The sequence below is a fragment of the Molossus molossus genome, unplaced genomic scaffold, assembly GCF_014108415.1.
Source record: "Molossus molossus isolate mMolMol1 unplaced genomic scaffold, mMolMol1.p scaffold_m16_p_2, whole genome shotgun sequence".
Taxonomy (NCBI): domain Eukaryota; kingdom Metazoa; phylum Chordata; class Mammalia; order Chiroptera; family Molossidae; genus Molossus; species Molossus molossus.
In genome coordinates, this window is record NW_023425355.1 from 30,914,422 (window position 1) to 30,932,862 (window position 18,441).

The 18,441-nt window shown below is 37.9% G+C and overlaps 1 protein-coding gene across 1 annotated transcript; it reads right to left on the reverse strand.

The window, feature by feature from the left end:
- Positions 1-2,184: 2,184 nt before the first annotated feature.
- On the reverse strand, positions 2,185-4,653 carry LOC118636652 (NAD(P)H dehydrogenase [quinone] 1-like). The gene is made up of 3 exons (XM_036271780.1): positions 4,646-4,653; positions 2,581-2,887; positions 2,185-2,490 (listed from the first exon to the last, which is right to left on the reverse strand). The coding sequence occupies exons 1-3, from the start codon at positions 4,651-4,653 to the stop codon at positions 2,185-2,187; spliced, it is 621 nt and encodes a 206-aa protein (XP_036127673.1).
- Positions 4,654-18,441: the final 13,788 nt, after the last annotated feature.

Here is an 18,441-nt window from a genome sequence, read left to right on the forward strand (position 1 = left end):
AAGTAGATTCAGGGATTTTACAGATGGGTGATTAAGCTAGTGTACAGGGGCAGGTAAATTGAAATTGAAAATCAAGGAACTAAGAAGCCAGATGAATGGAAGAACCATCAATATGGATATTAATGTCACTAAGAATGATCACAGGGCTTGGGTTGGGGAGGACAATGGCAAGGTCTGATAAATGAAGGAATTGTTGACAGCTACAGAAGAGAGAGAGAGAGAGAGAGAGAGAGAGAGAGAGAGAGAGAGAGAGAGAGAGATTGATTGGTATGGTTAGATGGCATAAGCCAAAAGAGAGTTTCATAACAGTAATGAGCACTAGAAATAGCAATAAGGAACAGGGATGACAGCTACCAAACTTTTGGCCCCAAAGTACTTATGGTATGAGAAAATAATCAGCCACCACTTCAGAGTACTGCAGGGGAAGCAGTGTACACATTCCTTGATTTAACTAGGTTTCCATATACCTAAAGGTTCTCCTCTTTGTTCTTTTATCCCTTGTTTATTTTCATATATTGATGTGTGTGTGTGTGTGTGTGTACTAAACACGACTAATTAAGACTATCATTGATAGTTTTTTAGAAAAAAATTAGTTCAGATAACAGACTCACACCTAATTAAGAAAGTATATTTTTAGATACTGTCCAACAGCTCTCTTTGGAACTCAAGTTAAAACAGGGTAAGATGAAAAAAAGTTTTTAAAAATAACCCCCTCTAAAAGGCCTGGAGGTCCTGCAGCTCTTCTCTACCAGCCTGAAGATGTCAGAACGCAGTTGTGAGAGCTCTGTGAATGTCTATGAACAGAAGTGGGCCTGCTGTGTGTGTTTCATACAAAGCATTGCCTTAAGGGACCCAGTGCAGTTTTGCTACCTTCAGTGCAGTTGCTTCAAATAAGTTGTTGAAAAGTTAAATGCCTGAGAGTGCTTCCTGGGTTGGTGGTAGGAAATGAAATTCTCTTAGGTTTGGATATGCCACATTATTACTTTCCAAGGTGTAATGAATCAGAGGGAAGGAGGGAGAGAGCGAGAAAAAGGGTGGCGAGAAAGACATTGGAAGGGGGCATGAATATGAGTAAGCTAACATATGCCATCCAAGCAACACTACTATTAGTCTTATAAACATTGAAGACACATGAGGTCTTGGATTATAGCTAGATTTTATCTCTTTCAACTGAGCTCTCCTTTGGGCTTTCCTGGATTAATTCAGGAGATTTGGTCGGTTTAGTGACAATATTAGCTCGGAAACCAAGGAAAGTATCACTGTGCTAAACCCACATCTAGCAGGGAACCAGGGTACTGGCTGACTGTTAGGTTTTGTTGAGGACTTTTGAATTTAAATCAGAAGCAGAAATTCTTCATTTTATGTATTTTTAATTTTTCAATTATAGTTTACTTTTAGTATTATTTTATATTGATTTCACGTGTACAGCATAGTGATTAGATAATCATATACTTTCCAAAGTGTTTCCCTTGGTATTCCAGTACCGCCCAAGTACCATACATAGTTATCAAACTATTACTTTTATTTATTTATTTATTTATTTATTTTTTTTTTTTTTTATTGTTTAGAAGATTAAAGTAAAGGAGACTTTTATTAGCTTTTAATTTCAAGGTATTTTTATGCAAACACCAGAAGTTAAAGGAAGAGTAACACTCATATTAGGTATATCAGTCACTATGCAGTAGTTAAAACCAATGTATATCACAAACAGGCATCGACTACTAACTACTCAATAAGTCCCTTAGGTCTGACAGATTCAGTCATTGCTTTCTCTGAGCAATTCCATTTTGCTGTACACCACAGAGAGGTAATTAAAAGAAAAATAGATCATTGAAGAGTTGGATGCTTTCTAGTGAGATTTAGCCCTAAAAATTTATCCCTAAAAGAGGGACCCCTAAAAAATTATGTACAGAGCCTTAAATAATATTGTCTAGCCTCTTTCTATACCTTTCCTTGCTTTATATTTTAAGTGGCGTGTTGAGCCTAATTAGATTTTACCATGAAAGCAATTGTAAGAATCAATTGTTATGTTTACTAAAACTATCTAAAATGTATGAATAGTCTATTCTCTCTCCCATTCATTCCTCATGGAAAAGAAAAATACAAATGTTAAAAACTAAAGGAAGCCTGGAAAATAAACCTAGATTTGGCTACATTTTAGAAGGAAATCAAATCTTGTGAATCTTATTCTCTGGCTTTGACCTGGTTGTCAGTCGGGATGGATTTGCCCAAGTGATGGCCCACAGAAAGGCCAAACTTCTTGTTTTTCTGCTCTTCCTGGACTTCCTTTTTCATTAAGAATCTTGCCTGGAAGTTTAGGTCAAAGAAACTACTTGGCACAAAATATAGTGGAGTCTCATCCCAAATATCCTCCAGGTGTTTCTTCCATCCTTCCAGGATCTGAAGTCGGGCATCCGCAGGAATGTGCTCAATGCTATATGTCAGTTGAGATTCTAAGACCTGGAAGCCACAGAAATACAGAGTGCCACTCTGAATTGGTCAGAGAATGATATTCATGTCCCCGTGGACACCCTGCAGAGAGCACATAGAGCCACTGCCACCAGTGGTGATGGACAACACTGTCTTCTTCTTCTGAAAAATCACAATGTCTGCAGTTTCCAGCTTCTTCTGTTCAGCCACTATATCTGGGCTCAGATGGCTTTCTTTATAAGCTAGAACAGACTCGACAGGAAACTGAAAATTCTTGGGGTCCTTCAGTTTACCTGTGATGTCCTTTCTGGAGATGACAGGATTGAAGTTCATGGCATACAGGTCTGACACAGTGACCTCCCATCCGTTCCTTTTCAAAGCCTCTACAGCAGCCTCCTTCATGGCATAGTTAAAGGATGTGCTCTCAGCATGAGCCAGTACAATCAGTACTTTTCTACTTTTCTGGCAACCATGGCTCCCATGGTGCGCTGATTGTGCTGGTGGTTGCTGGGCTGGAGAGTGAAGCTAGGTTTTAGGAGGCTTGCTGGTCACTATTATTAACTATATTCCCTATGTTTTACATCCCTGTGACTATTCTGTAATTACCCACCTGTACTTCTCAATCCCTTTACCAGTCCCCCAAACCCCTCCCTTCTGGCAATCACAAGTCTGTTCTCTGTATCTATGAGTCTGTTTGTTTTGTTTGTTTATTTGTATTATTCTTTAAATTCCACATATAAACTTATTTCACGAAGCATAATACCTTGTAGGTCCATTCATGCTGTCACTAATGTTAAGATTTCATTGTTGTCTATAGCCAAGCAATATTTCATTTTATGTATCTACTCATCTATTGATGGGCATTTGGGTTACTTCCATAGCTGGGCTATTGTAAATAATGGCTGCAATGAACATAGAAGTTCATATATTATTTCAAATTAGTATTTGGGGTTTCTTCAGATATATACCCAGAAGTGGAATCTCTGAGTCATGAGGTAGTTCCATTTTTAATCTTTTGCGGACCCTTTGTATTATTTTCCACAGTGGCTGTACCAATCTGCATTCCCACTAACAGTGCACAAGGTCCTCCTTTCTCCACATCCTCACCAACAACTGTTGTTTGTTGATTTATTTTCTTTTTAACAAAGTTTTGTCTCGCTTCAGCAGCACATATACAAAGTTTTAATATTTGAGCATTTTGAACTATAAAATAAACAATTTCAGTTTGTTCAATCTAATATAAATGTATATAGCCCTGAACAATATATACTATAGTTTTTGGTTAAAATTGTACATAAATATGCCCGTCCAATGTGGCTCAGTGGATTGAGCATTGTCCCATGGACTGAAAGGTCCTGGTCAAATTCCCAGTCAGGGTACATGTCCGGGTTGTGGGCTTGATCCCCAGTAGGGGGTGTGCAGGAGGCAGCCGATTGATGTTTCTCACATTGATGTTTCTAACACTCTTTCTCTTCCTCTCTCTCTAAAAAATCAATAAAAGCATATTTAAGAAGTAACAATGTAAAGAATTTGCGAAGCCCTTATGAGCCCTGGAATACCAACTCCCCTCCATGACTTTTTTTACTTAAGAGAAAAATAAACTTCTCTTTTCTATAAGCCATTTTGGTTTTCTGTCTGTCATAGCTGAACCTAATCCTAATAAATACCTCTTACTTTTACTTTCCTTCCTTTAATCTTCTTTCTGCATATTTGTTTCCTTTCTTTCCTGCCATGTGCCAAGCAAATCTACTTTTCTCCTCCTCTCTATTACTTTCCTTGCTTTCTTGTGCTTACTCCAATGTTTGTTGGGTAATGCTATCTACAGGCATACCTTGGAGATATTGAGGGTTTGGTTCCAAACTACAGTAAAAAGCGAGGTATAATCTTTTTTCTGGTGGAGGGTCTTGACTTCAATTTGTAAAAAAAATGTAACATCTTCCCTGGCCTGTTTCGCTCAGTTGGTTGAGAGTCGTCCCATGCACTGAAAGGTGTCCTTTTGGATTCCCATCAGGGCACATACCCAGGTTGTGGGTTCGATTCCTGACGATCCATGTTTCTTTCTGTCTCTCCCTTACTATATCTCCAGAAAAACAATAAAAAAAAATATGAATTAAAAAAAAATACAACATCTATGAAGCCCAATAAAGCAAAATGCAATAAAACACCGTGTGCCTTTATGGGATTCAGGAGAAACAAAAATGTGGAAGATTCTAACCCTACCATTAGGTATCCATAGTTTAATTAAGGGCCGATTTGTAAGCAGGTACAATACAATGCAAAAAATACTATAAAGAAGAGGCATGTACAAAAAACATGGAGAGAACTTCAAGACTCAACTCATGTGTGAACTTCCCTGAATGCCTTCCCTGACATGATTAAATGACCCTTTTCTGTACCTTTTAGTAATTACCATGCTAAATATTCTCACGTTTTCTAGGAACTAAGTCTGTATTTATCCTTATTTTTTAAATTAATTAATTTATTTTTGTTACAGATGTTTCTCAATTTTCCCCCACTGATTCCCCCCTTCCCCACCCTCCCTGCCCTGTCCCCAGCTGTTGTCCATGTCCATTGTTCATGCACACATGCATATAAGTTCTGTGGTTTATCTCTCCCCCACCACCCCCTCTTCTGGGAATTGTCGGTTGGTACCCCACTTCCACGTCTCGGGGACTACCCCCTTCCTGAGACTGTTATGTTCATTATATTCCACAAATAAGTGAGATCATATGATACTTATCTTTCTCTGTTTGGCTTGTTTCTCTTAGGATAATACTTTCCAGGTCCCTCCATGTCGTCTCAAAGAATAACAGATCTTTCTTTCTTTCAGTTGCATAGTACTCCATTGTGTATATGTACCACTGCTTTTTTATCCATTTGTCTACCGATGGACATTTGGACTGTTTCTACATCTTAGCTATTGTAAATAGTGCTGCTATGAACATGGGGTACATATATTCTTTCTGATTGGAGTTTCAGGCTTCTAAGGTATATTCCTAGAAGTGGGATCACTGGGTCAAATGGAAGTTCAGTTTTTAATTTTTTGAGGTAAGACATATTGTTTTCCATAGTGGTTGCACCCGTCTGCATTCCCACCAGCAGTGTACTAGAGTCCCCTTTTCTCCAGACCCTCGCCAACATTTGTTGTTTGATGATTTGTTGATGGTGGCCATTCTGAGAGGTGTGAGGTGATACCTCATTGTTGTTTTAATTTGCATCTCTCTGATGATTAGTGACGTTGAGCTCTTCTTAAAATGTCTCTTAGCCATTTGTATGTCCTGTTTAGAGAGGTGTTTATTTTGTTCCTCTGCCCATTTTTTAACTGGTTCTTTGTCTTCCTTTTGTTGAGCTCTATGAGCGCTCTCTATATATTGGAAATTAACCCCTTATCTGATATATCATTGGCAATTATGCTCTCCCATACAGTGGGTAGACCCCTTTTCGTTTTGATGATTGTATCTTTTACTCTGCAGAAGCTTTTGAGTTTGATGTAGTGCCATGTGTTCATTTTCTCCTTTGTTTCTATTGCCTTAGGTGATGTTTCAGTGAAAATGCTGCTGCATATGATGTCTGAAATTTTGTTGCCTACATTTTCTTCTATGATTTTTATGGAATCATGAGTCACATTTAAGACTTTTATGCATTTTGAGTTTATTTTTGTGTAGGGTGTAAGTTGATGATCTAGTTTCATTTTTTTTTTTTTGCATGTAGCTGTCCAATTTTCCCAACACCATTTATTAAAGAGGGTGTCTTTACTCCACTGTATGCTCTTGCCACCTTTGTCAAATATTAATTGAGCATATTGCCTTGGGTCCATTTCTGGGTTCTCTGTTCTGTTCCACTGGTCTATATGCCTGTTCTTGTGCCAGTACCAGGCTGTTTTGATTGCAGTGGCTTTGTAGTATAACCTGAAATCTGGTAATGTGATCCCTCCAACTTTGTTCTTTTTTTTCAAGATTGCTGTGGCTATTTGAGTTCTTTTTTGTTTCCATATGAACTTTTGAAGTGCTTGGTCTAATTCTGTGAAGTATACCGTTGGTATTTTGATGGGGATTGCATTGAATCTATAGATTGCTTTGGGTAGTATGGATATTTTAATGATGTCGATTCATCCAACCCATGAACGAGATATGTGCTTCCACTTTTTAGTATCTTCCTCTATTTCTTTTTTCAATGACCTGTCATATTCTGCGAATTGGTTCTTTATTTCTTTGTCTACCCTATCTTCTAATTCACTGATCCGGTCCTCTGCTTCCTCTACTCTGCTCTTAAGACCTTTCAATGTGTTCTTTATTTCTGATATGTCATTCTTCATTTTTACTTGGTGGTTTTTAATTTTTAACTGGTTGATTTTCAACATTTCTGTGTCTTTACTCATGGTGCTCATGTCCTTACACATGCTCTTGAGCTTCCTCAAGATCATGGCTCTATATTCTAGTTCTGTTAACTTGCTTAACTGCACCTCATTTATCTCCTCCTCGGTAGAGATCTCTTGTTCTTTTATTTGGCTTTTGTTTATTTCTTTCACCATTTTTGCTGTCTTGTGGGCTTTGGAGCCTGCCAAATATTCTCTGTGGGTGTTGCTGTTCTTTTGTTTTTGGCACCCTCTACCGGGTTTGCATGAGCATGGGAGAACCCAAGTTAAACACCACTTCCGAGTCTTACCTTCCTGGGCAGAGTTGCATGCCCAAGAATTGTTCAGTTATTTTCTAGCTTTTTGCCTGGAGGCTATTAGTCGCAGTTACTTGAAAAGCCTTGGCTTCTCAGTTGACTGAAAAACTCCCTCAGGTGTTCAGTTTAAGGGCATTTCCTGAGGGTGGGGCAGTTTCTGGTTGTTAATAAACCTCAATTTGCATTTCCATGGCCACCCTGTGAGGTTGAATCTCCCAGGGAAGGGCTACTGCCTCCCCTCATTGCCCTAGGAAGGAGTAAGATGACCACTGTCCTGCGTGGTCGCAATTCAGCAAAATCTTTGAGCACCCTCCAAATCCTGAGTGTCCTCACACAGTTCCAGTCCAGTCTGCCTTCCTTCTGCTGAACGCCAAGGTGTGTGGCCGTGTCTGTCCTGGCCTTGCGCTGTGGAGCCACTTGGGAGTGTTACATGAGGGCTCTGCTCACAGCTAGGGCGGCTGCTGTCTGTGGGCTCTCAGCCCCCTTTTCTGCCTTCAGAATTTTACCAGGATTGAATCAGTGTCCCTGGTTATATGGTCCTCCAAGCTGCTTTTCTGTTGCTCTTTCCTGACGATTTGTCTTTATTTTCATTGTAATTCCAGTTTGGTCCTGGGAGATGGTCTGTGTATCTTCCGTTCACTCCGACACCATTTTGGAATCATGAATAATTTTTTTGATGTATTGCTGAATTTGATTTGCTAGTATTTTGTTCAGGATTTTGGCATCTACGTTCATCAGGGATATTGGTCTGTAGTTTTCTTTGTAGTGTCTTTTTCTGGTTTTGAAATTAGAATTATGCTGGCCTCATAAAACAAGTTTGGATGTCGACTTTCTTCTTGAATTTTTAAAAATGGTTTGAGGAGAATGGGTATTAGTTCTTCTTTGAATGTTCGGTAAAATTCCCTCATGAAGCCCTCTGGGCCTGTGCTTTTGTTTGCTGGGAGAGTCTTGATTACATCTTCAATTTTTGTTGTTGTTGTTATCGGTGTGTTTCTGTCTCTTCCAGGTTCAGTTTTGGGAGACTATGTGTTTCTAGTAATTTGTCCATTTCACTTAGATTGTCAAATTTGTTGCTGTATAATTGTTCATATTATTTGTTAACAATCCTTTGTATTCCTGTGGTGTCAGTTATTATTTCCCCTGTTTCATTTCTGATTTTGTGTATTTGGGTCTCTCTCTTTGTTTCTATGTGAGTCTAGCTAAGGGTCCATCAATCTTGTTTATCTTTTCAAAGAACCAGATCTTTGTTTCGTTGATCTTTTGCATTGTTTCTTTGGTCTTTTGCATTGTTTCTTTGGTCTCTATGTCATTTATTTCTGCTCTGATCTTTACTATTTCCTTCCTTCTAATTCCTCTGATGTTTTCTGTTTGTTTGCTCTCTAGTTCGTTAAGTTGTGAGGTTAGATAGTCTATTAGAAATTATTCTTTCTTCTTGAGTAGGCCTGTAGTGCTCTGAAGTTCCCTCTCAGAACTGCTTTCCTTGCATCCCATACATTTTGTGTTGTTGTGAGTTTATTTTCTTTGGTTTCCAGGAAGATTTAATTTCTTCCTTGATCTTCATGGTAACCCATTCATTATTCAATAACATGCTATTTAGCCTACATGTTTTCAAATGACCTTGCATGTTCTTTTTACAATTGATTTTTATTTGCATGCCATTGTGATCTGAGAAGATGCTTGATATGATATCAATCTTCTTGAACTTGTAGAGACATAGTTTGTGCCCTAACATGTGGTCTATCTTTGAGAATGTCCCATGTGTACTTGGGAAGAATGTGAATTTTGTAGTTTTGGGGTATAGTTCTCTGTAGATATCTATTGAATTCATATGGTCTAGTGCTTCATTTAGAGTCTCTGTTTCCTTGCTAATTTTTTGTCTTGAGAATCTATCCAGTGATGTCAGTGAGGTGTTGAAGTCCTCTGGTATAATTGTTTTGCTATCGACTTCTCCTTTGAAGTCTCCCAGAAGAATTTTAATAGATTTTGGTGTTGCTGTATTGGGTGCATATATGTTTATCAAGTTTATATCTTTCTGTTGGATAGATCCTTTTAATATTATGTAGTGGCCTTTTGTCTCTAGTTATGGCCTTCATTTGGCAATCTACTTTATGAGATATGAGTATTGCTAACCCAGTTTTATTTTTGCTTTCCATTTGCTTGGAAGATTTTTTTCCATCCCTTTACTTTCAACTTATCTGAATCTTTTGTTGTGAGGTGGGTCTCTTTTAAACAATATATATGTAAGTCATGCTTTCTTATCCAGTCAGCTAATCTGTATCTTTTTATCAGAACATTGAAACCATTCACATTTTAGGTGATAATTGATATGTACTTATTTATTGCCATTTTTGTTTAGTGTGGTTCTATTTTTCTTTCTATTTTTTTACTAATTACAGCAGTTTTTATTTTTATTTTTATTTTATTTTATTTTTTATTTTTTTAGCATATCTAGCAGTGCTGGTTTGGTGTTAATATATTTCATTAGCCTTTTTTTGGTCTGGAAAGCTCTTTATTTCACCTTCTATTTTGAATGATAGCCTTGCTGGGTAGAGTAGTCTTGGATTCAGATCCTTGTTTTTCATGATCTTGTTTACTTCATGCCACTCCCTTCTGGCCTGTAGTGTTTCTGTTGAGAAGTCAGCTGAGAGCATTATTCAGGTTCCTTTGTAAATAACCTGTTGGTTATTCTTGCTGCTTTTAGGATTCTCTCTTTGTTTTTAATTTTTGGCATTTTTATTACTTTCTGTCTTGGTTTGGTCTGTTTGGGTTCTTCTTATTTGGGATGCTCTGTGCTTCTTGAACTTGAATGCCTTCTTCCTTCACCAAGTTAGGAAAGTTTTCTGTCACTATTTCTTCAAATATATTCACTAACCCTAGTCCATTTTCTTCCTCCTCAGGGACTCCTATGATGTGAATGTTATTATGTTTCCAGTTGTTCCACAGTTCTCTTAAGCTGCCTTCCTGTTTTTTAATTGTTTTTTTTTCTTTTGGTTTTCTGATTGGATGATTTTTTCTACCCTGTCTTCTAATTCACTGATTTGGTCCTCAGCTTCCTCTATTCTGCTGGTAGTCCTTCCAGTGTGTTCTTAATTTCTGCTATGTCATTCTTCATTTCCACTTGGTTGGTTTTCAGTGTTTCTATATCTTTACTCATGGTGCTGATGTCCTTACTCATGCTGTTGAGCTTCCTCAAGTTTATGGCTTTTGACTCTACCTCTGAAAATTTGCTTAACTGCATTTCATTGATCTCATCTTTGATAGAATTCTCTTGTTCTGTCATTTGGGATTTGTTTCTTTATTTCACCATTTGGCTATCTCAGTGGGTTTTGGAGCCTGCCAAATTTTCCCTGTGGGTGTTGGTGTTCTGTTGTTTGCTACTCCCTCTACAGGGTTTGGATGAGCCTGGGTGGGCCCATGTTAAACACCACTTTCAAATCTTACTTTCCTGGGTAGATTTGCAAGCCTAGGAAAGGTTCAATTATCCTCTAGTTATTTCCTGGTGGTTAGTAGTTTCATTTACTCAATGCCTTGGAATGTAGTCCTGGTGTTCTGCATAAAAGGATTTTCAGAGGGTGGGAGATATGCTGGTTGTTAATGAGCCTCAATTTGCATTTGTTTGCCTTACCTGGGAATGGCTGAATCTCTGAGGGGGGGGGGGCTGCTGCTTTACCCCATAGCTCTGGAAGGAGCACACTGGCCACCATCCTTTGTGGCCGCAACTCAGCAAAAACTCTGAGTGCCCTCCAAATCCCGGATGTCCCCACAGTTTTCCAACCCAGTCTGCATTTCCTCTGCCATAGCCCCCAGGTGAGTGACTGTAGCTATTTTAGTACTTAGTCCCAGCTCTCTGCACTGTGGAGCAGACTTGGTCTTTATTCCCCAAGGGTGCTGCGAACAGCTAAGACTGTTGCTGTTAATGGGCTCCCTGGCTGCCATCCTCTTATACCTCCACAGATCCTACCTGTGTCCTTGGTTATATGGTATTGTCCTGTTGCTTTTCTGTTGCTTTTTCCCAAGGATTTGTCTTTATTTTTGTTGTAATTTTGTTTGGTCCTGGAAGATCATCTGCATAGCTTCTATTCACTCCACCTCCATTTTTATATTCTCTATGCCTATCTTTTGTGTAGCTGAGTAGCACAGGTTTTCTGGTGCCTCCGCTATCTGCAGGTCCCGCAGGAAATTGCATCACACAGTCCCTTTGGGGACCAGGCTCTATGCCTATGTTATGGGCTGCTGGGTTACACAGGCCTCTCTGGTACTTCAGCACCTGGCAGGTCCCACAGGTAACGAGATCACACCTGTTGATTTATTTTTGATAACCACTGTGATAGGTATGAGGTGATATCTTATTGTGGTTTTAATTTGCATTCCTCTGATAATTAGTGATGTTGAGCATGTTTTCATATGTCTATTGCCCATCTGTATGTACTAGAAGTGTCTTCTCAGATCTTCTGCCCTTTTAAAAATTAAATTGTTTGATATTTTGGGTGTTAACTTGTATGAGGTCATTATAAATTTTAGATACTAACTCCTTTTCAAATGGACCATTGGTGAATATTTTCTCCCATTCAGTGGGTTGTCTTTTCATTTTGTTGATGATTTACTTTGCTGTGCAAAACCTTTTTAGTTTGATGTAGTCCCATTTGTTTATTTTTTCTTGTTTCCCTTGCCTGAGGAGATATATCAGAAAATATTGGTAAGAAAATTGTCTAAGATTTTACTGCCTATATTTTCTTCTAGAAGTTTTATAATATCCAGTTTTCCATTTAAGTCTTTAATCCATTTGAATTTATTCTTGTATATGTTATAAAAGGTGTATCTTACACCTTGCATGTATTTGTCCAATTTTCCCAGCAGCAATTATTGAATAGACTGTCTTTATCCCATTGTGTATTTTTGACTTTTTTGGTCAAATATTAATTGACTATATAAGTGTGGGTTTATTTCTGGGCTGTCTATTCTCTTCCATTGCTCTACATATCTATTTCTATTCCAGTTACATACTGTTTTGATCACTAAAGCCTGCTGGTATAGTTTGATAGGAGGTAGCATGATACCTCCAACTTCAACCTGAACGTTGCATCCCAAGGATAAGTCAAACTTGATCATGGTGTATGATCTTTTTAATGTAGTTCTGGATTCAGTTTGTATCTATGTTTATCAGGCATATTGTCATATAATTTTCTTTCTTTGTAGTTTATTTATCTGGTTCTGGAATTAGGATAATGCTTGCCTAGTAAAATGAACTTGGGATTATTCCCTTCTCTTGAATTTATTGAAATAGTTTGAGAAGGATAGATGTTAGTTTTTCTTTAAATGATTGGTAAAATTCACCTGTAAAGCCATCCAGTCCAGGACTTCTGTTTGTTCGAGTTTATTTATTTTTTAATTACTGAGAAGCTGGACATTTTTGTGCGGTCATTTCATTTTGAAACCGGTGGCATCAAAAGGGTCCTGACAAAGTATGAAAAGCACTGTATATTTTTAATTATCAATAAGATTCACAAGAGATATCCTTGACTGATCCTTGAGCCAGCCTATCCCAAATATGACGCTTAGAGACTTTAACTGTATAGTTTTCTACTTAGTAGTATGGAACAGGTTGAAGCAGGTTAACATAGACTGCTTGGGTCTGAGTCCTGGCTCTATCACTTACTAGCCATGTGACCTCAGAAAGGATACATGGTCTCTCTAAGCTTCAGTTTCCTCTTCTGTGAGGTGGTAATGATAATAATAGTTCAATGGATGTATAGTAGTTACCGCAGTACCTTAGTAAATAATTAGTCCATATCAACTCATTATTACTTTATAGTTTTTTATTTTATTTTATGAGTATGTATTAATTTATTGACCATGAAGATTATAAAGATTTTTTAAAAGCCTGTTAGAGCCCTGGCCAGTTTGGCTCAGCGGTTAGAGCATTGGCCTGCAGACCAGAGAGTCCCGGGTTCAGTTCCCACTAAGGGCACATACCTCAGTTGCAGTTTGTCCCCCGCCCCAGTTGGGGTTGTGCAGGTGGCAGACAGTGGATGTGTTCTCTCACATTGATGTTTCTCTCTCTCTCTCTATCTCTCTCTCTCTCTCTCCCTCCCTCCCTCCCTCCCTCCCTCTCATTGTATCTGAAGATAAATGCAAAAATGTCTTCATGTGAGGATAAAAAAAAAAGTAAAAGCCTGTTAGAATTCAGTCAGTCTGTAGTCCTGTTTTAAAAATCACTATAAAGAGATGTGCTCATGATACATTTATGTATATTTAGTAAGAGTTCTGCAGGAGTTGTTCAGTCTGAAAATTAAAATAAGGGATCATGTGTTTCATCTCTTTTTCTTATAGCACTGTCTAATAGATACCTGATTAGGTAAAATTTGTGTAATTAGGAAGCCTATGAATAGCAGTGATGCCCATCTTCTAGATGTATTAATGGAAAACTGTAAATTTTATTATCAAGCAGTTACATTTATTAAAGTAAATTGTAGTCTAGCCAGTGTGGCTCAGTGGTTGAGCATTAATACATGCACCAAGAGGTAACCAGTTCTATTCCTGGTCAGGACACATGCCCAGGTTGTGGGCTCGATCCCCAGTGGGGGCATACAGGAGGCAGCCAATCAATGTTCTCTCTCATTGATGTTTCTATCTCTCTCCCTCACACTTCCTCTCTCTCTCAAATCAATAAAGGGGAAAAAAAGTTAAAAAAAAAAAGTAAATTGTAACTCTGAAGGAACACAAGAAGAATTTGAGAAGCAGATCTTTCAGAGAGAAGTGAATTCCCAGACATTTCTCAGATTGAACAGTGGCCCTTTTTGAGATGAGCATGTCCAGCAACCATGGGATTCTAGGTTAAAGGAGGAGCAACTGTAGGATGTGTCTGATCCTCAGCTGATTCAATTCCTGACTCTTCCCTTATCTTTACCTCACCTGTAATCCTATTTTTCACATTGTATTGAGTACCAGAACAGACAAGAAACAAATTTATGAGTTTATTCTTTAGTTTCCTGTCCCTATCCTCTACCCCTCTTCTCCTAGATGCCTATTCAAGGCCTTCATCCCTGTTTCTCCCCAGTGGTGCACCCTCCATGTTGCTTTTCCTAAAATTCCCTTATAGTTAAATGTCATCCTTTATCCCCATGCCCCATCCCTACCAAAAAAACCCAAACAGTTCTTTCCTATAGCTGGTTGCTATGGTATAATAATGTATACTGTGTTGGTAGTGATAATTTTTAAATTTTATTTTATTTATTTATTTATTTTTAGTATGTGACCCTAGTGGGAACCAAACCTGGGACTCTCTGGTCTGCAGGCTGATGCTCCAACTACTGAGCCAAACCGGCCAGGGCATAATTTTTAAATTTTATTTTTTATATTAAAAATAAGATTATCACATTGTAGAAGGTTAGGATGTAAGAAATAGAGGAAGTTCTATGAGAGCATATAAATGGATGTCTTTAGCCTGATATGAAAGCACAGGGAAAGTCTGGCTGGGAAAGTGACATTTTGAATCAGAAACCTGCAGGATGAGTAGGCATTATTTGGATGAAGAGGGTATGAGTATACGGCATTAAAGGCAGGACACTATTCAAAGGCCCAGAGGAGGGGAGAAGCTTGGCACTTATTAACAACTCAAAGAAGGCCAGTGTGAATAGAACATATACATGAGGCTAGGGATGTAGAGAGGGGCCAGATGATTGAGGCCTCATAGGCCGTAATAAGGATTTTGGATTTCATCCTAAAAGTAGTGGGAAGCCATTAAAAGTTTTGAGCAGTAGATTAGTATGATTAGATTGTGTTTTGAGTGGAGAACTACATCTTTCTTGGGTTCACAAAAGCTGGTCCTAGTTAATCTGACCCCAATGATGTCTTCTTTCTATTTGAATATGGTCCTTCTCTATAAAGGGAGAGATTGTGCATTAACTAAAGGCAATCCAAGAGATAACTATTTGATTCTGAAATAGGTCTCTTTAAGTCTCTTGTTGTTTTATTGTTGTTGTTGGGATCATGTCCTTACCCCTTTAAAACTACTTTTCTTGAAGTTGGTGACACACCAGTTCTCCTGGGTCAAATTACAAAGGCTTGTAGATCAAGCCCTCATGCTATGGACTATGTAACAGCTTCTGAATAACTAAAATGCCTCCTAAGTATTCCTTAGAGTGAACAGGTTGCCGCTGGATTGCCACTAAATTCAATGCCGAGAACACTCAATATCAATGCTATTGCTTTTGGTTTTGGGGCTTAACAACACATCAAAATTGATAATTGAATGATTTACTGTTCCTTAGTATGGTTGTGTTTCATGAAGACAGCCTAAATGGAATTAATTGTGAGCTAATTAAAGTGCTCCCTGCTTCTCTTTCAAGTTCCTCCTTGGGCATTGTCTGCAATGAGTTGTGCAACTCACAGAAAACTGTAAATCACAACTTAGCTTAAAGAAAAATGGATTGCTTTCATAACACTTATTGAACACTCAAAACAGATGTTTAAATCTCTACAAGTTTTAGATAATTAAAATTATAAATCTGTGCTCTTTGAACAGGAACATGAGTAGGGATCAGAGGTATAAATAGAATCACACTGAGGTGATTCATCTTGTGGCTTCAGGTTTATTTCTATAATGAGGGCTGTCCCCAGGCAAAAATAGCAAGGGGGAAAGTTTGTCTTAGCAGCCTTTTCACCTCCCAGCATACCAGACCCCCTGAGCTGTCATATGGCTGCCCAGTACTTCCTACTGTAGGACCCATCCAATGCCACTTCTTCCTTTTACATCAAAGTTTTATCAGTTATATATTTTATTCCCTAAAGGCTTTGCTGAATATATTAGTTAGGGTAATAGAGCTGCAGTAACAAAAAAACTTTCAAATTTCAGTGGCTTGACACAATAGTTTATTTTTTATGCCCAAAGAATCCAAAGTGGGTGCTCCTGATTAGTTGGAGACCCCTCTCTAGGGACATATACTACTTCATCTTGTGGCTCTATTATCTTCAGTAGGTTGATTCCAAGGTTGGCACGCTCTTCTGTGTCAAGTTGGCAGAAGCAGAAAGGGCATAGAGAATCATGTATGTGAGGTTCTTATGAGCCATGACTGGGGGTATAGCTTGTGCTTACAGTCCATGGCCGCACCTAACTTCAGTGGAGGCTGGGAAGTATACTCTGGCTTTCTGTTTAGACAGAGAGAACATGGATTTGATGAATAAGTAGTCAATCTCTGCCACTCTTGACAACTAAAGAAAATCTGTTAAATTTGTATTAAGGGATTACTTGCTTACTCCTTCTTCAGTATTTTCCTTTCAAATGGGGCTTTCTAGAATAAAGATATATAGTTAGAAAATGGTTTGATGTATTAAATTGGGGAATCACTTTTATTTTATTGCTTTTCAGTTACATGTCAAATGGCATCTGTTTATTTTTAAATTATTTTTATTAATTTGTTTTTGTTATAGATGTTTCTCCCTTTTCCCCCATTGACACATTCCTCCACATCCCCCCTGCTCCATCCCCAGCATTGCTGTCTATGTCCACTGGTTATGCACACATGCATGTAAGTTCTGTGGTTTATCTCTCCCCCACCAACAACCCCTCTTCTGAGGTTTGTCAGTCTGTACCCTACCTCTATGTCTCTGGGTCATTTTTGTTCAGCAGTTTGTTTAGCTCATTACATTCCACAAATAAGTGAGACCCTGTGATATTTGTCTTTCTCTGCTTCACTTTTTTTGCTTAGCATAATACTCTCCAGGTCCCTCCATGTCATCTCAAAGGATAAGAGATCTTTCTTTCTTACAGCTGCATAGTATTCCATTGTGTACACGTACCACTGCTTTTTTATCCACTCATCTACTGATGAACACTTGGGTTGTTTCAAATGGCATCTGTTTAAACTTCTCCAAATCCTTGATAACGACAAAATGAATTCATTTATGCCATATAGAATGATCTCCTACCTCTCTTCATCTTTCTCTCTCTCTTTCTCTGTCTGACAAACACACACACACAATGGTAATGATGAAGAGGAGTATGATTGAAAAAGCAGTGAGAAGTTTTTCTTGGGCATTTCCCCCTTGAATTTAATTTGGCTTTTTGCTGAGGACTGCCATGATCATGATTCTAATATTGTTTACTACTGAAGCAGTTGCTTGAATGTTCGATCATTAGGTTATTGATCTGTTCTAATAAGAAATTGGTGGATTAAGTTTTTGTAAAGCCAAGCATCTTCTAACATTTTACATTCATGAAAATATGTGAAAATACTATAAGTATATCTAACAAAATCTCATTTTAATATAGCGAGTTAAGGTCGAGGACATTTTAAAAATGTAAACTTAATAATTTATCCAGAAGTATTTATATAAGAATTTATTCTATTTTGCTTGGGAAATTATGGGAAATTAACAAATATCTCAGTTCCTTTGTTTCTTTATCAATTTATTAGGATACTGAGAAATTTTAAAAATATTTAAAAATTTTTCAGTTGCAGTTGACAAACAATATTATATCCGTTTCAGGTATGTAACCCAGTGATTGAACAGTATATGGCTTACTAAGTGCTCACCGCAATGAATCTAGTACCCATCTGACACCATACACAGTTATTACAGTAATACTGACTCTATTCCTTATGCTGTACTTCATATGCCCGTGATTATTCTGTAATTAGCAGTTTGTACTTCTTAATTCATTCTCCTTTTCATCCATTCTCCAACCTTCCCATCTTTCAAAAGTTAGTATGATCAGTGATTTCATAAGTACCATCTGCTAAATAGTATCTTGCATTCATAGACTGCTTATTTTGTGCCAGGCATTGTGCCACTTTACATTTATTATCTAATATCATCTACACAATGACCAAAATCCCAATCCCCCAACCCTACTCCCCTCTGGCAACCACCAATTCTATCTCTGTGTCTCTGAGTCTGATACTAAGAATCTTAATAAAAAAATAAAGTAAATTTGAAAGCTTTATTGAGGTCTTTATCTTTAACCAGTCATTTAAATGACATTTTAATTCACTTCCCAGAAACTGGCTCTGACCTTTAAACTACCCTTGCTGGGGGCTAGGAATGTTTTTCATCCTGTATCAATGTTATAATATACAAATACATTGATGACTATTACTCAGTCACTTCAGGACTAAAATAATTTCTTAAAGCAATTGGAAACACATTTTTAGGAGCAAATATTGTAATGCTCTTATTGTTAAGCTGGTGAAATTTTAAGAACTTGACTCACTGGAGTTATTAAGAATTATTTTGAAATGTTGCTCCAATCTTTGATAATGTAGGTTTTATATCTTTCCAATTAAGAGCCTTTCTGATATGTCAGCTCTGTTCTCTTATCTGGCTTTCCCCCATTTCCAC

What these genes read in the sequence shown, in the direction of transcription:
- LOC118636652 (XM_036271780.1), bottom strand. An exon ending in TTTTTCAGAAGAAGAAGACA is followed by an intron (nt 2,491 to 2,580) that starts GTGTTGTCCATC and finishes TGACCAATTCAG; the next exon opens with AGTGGCACTCTGTATTTCTG.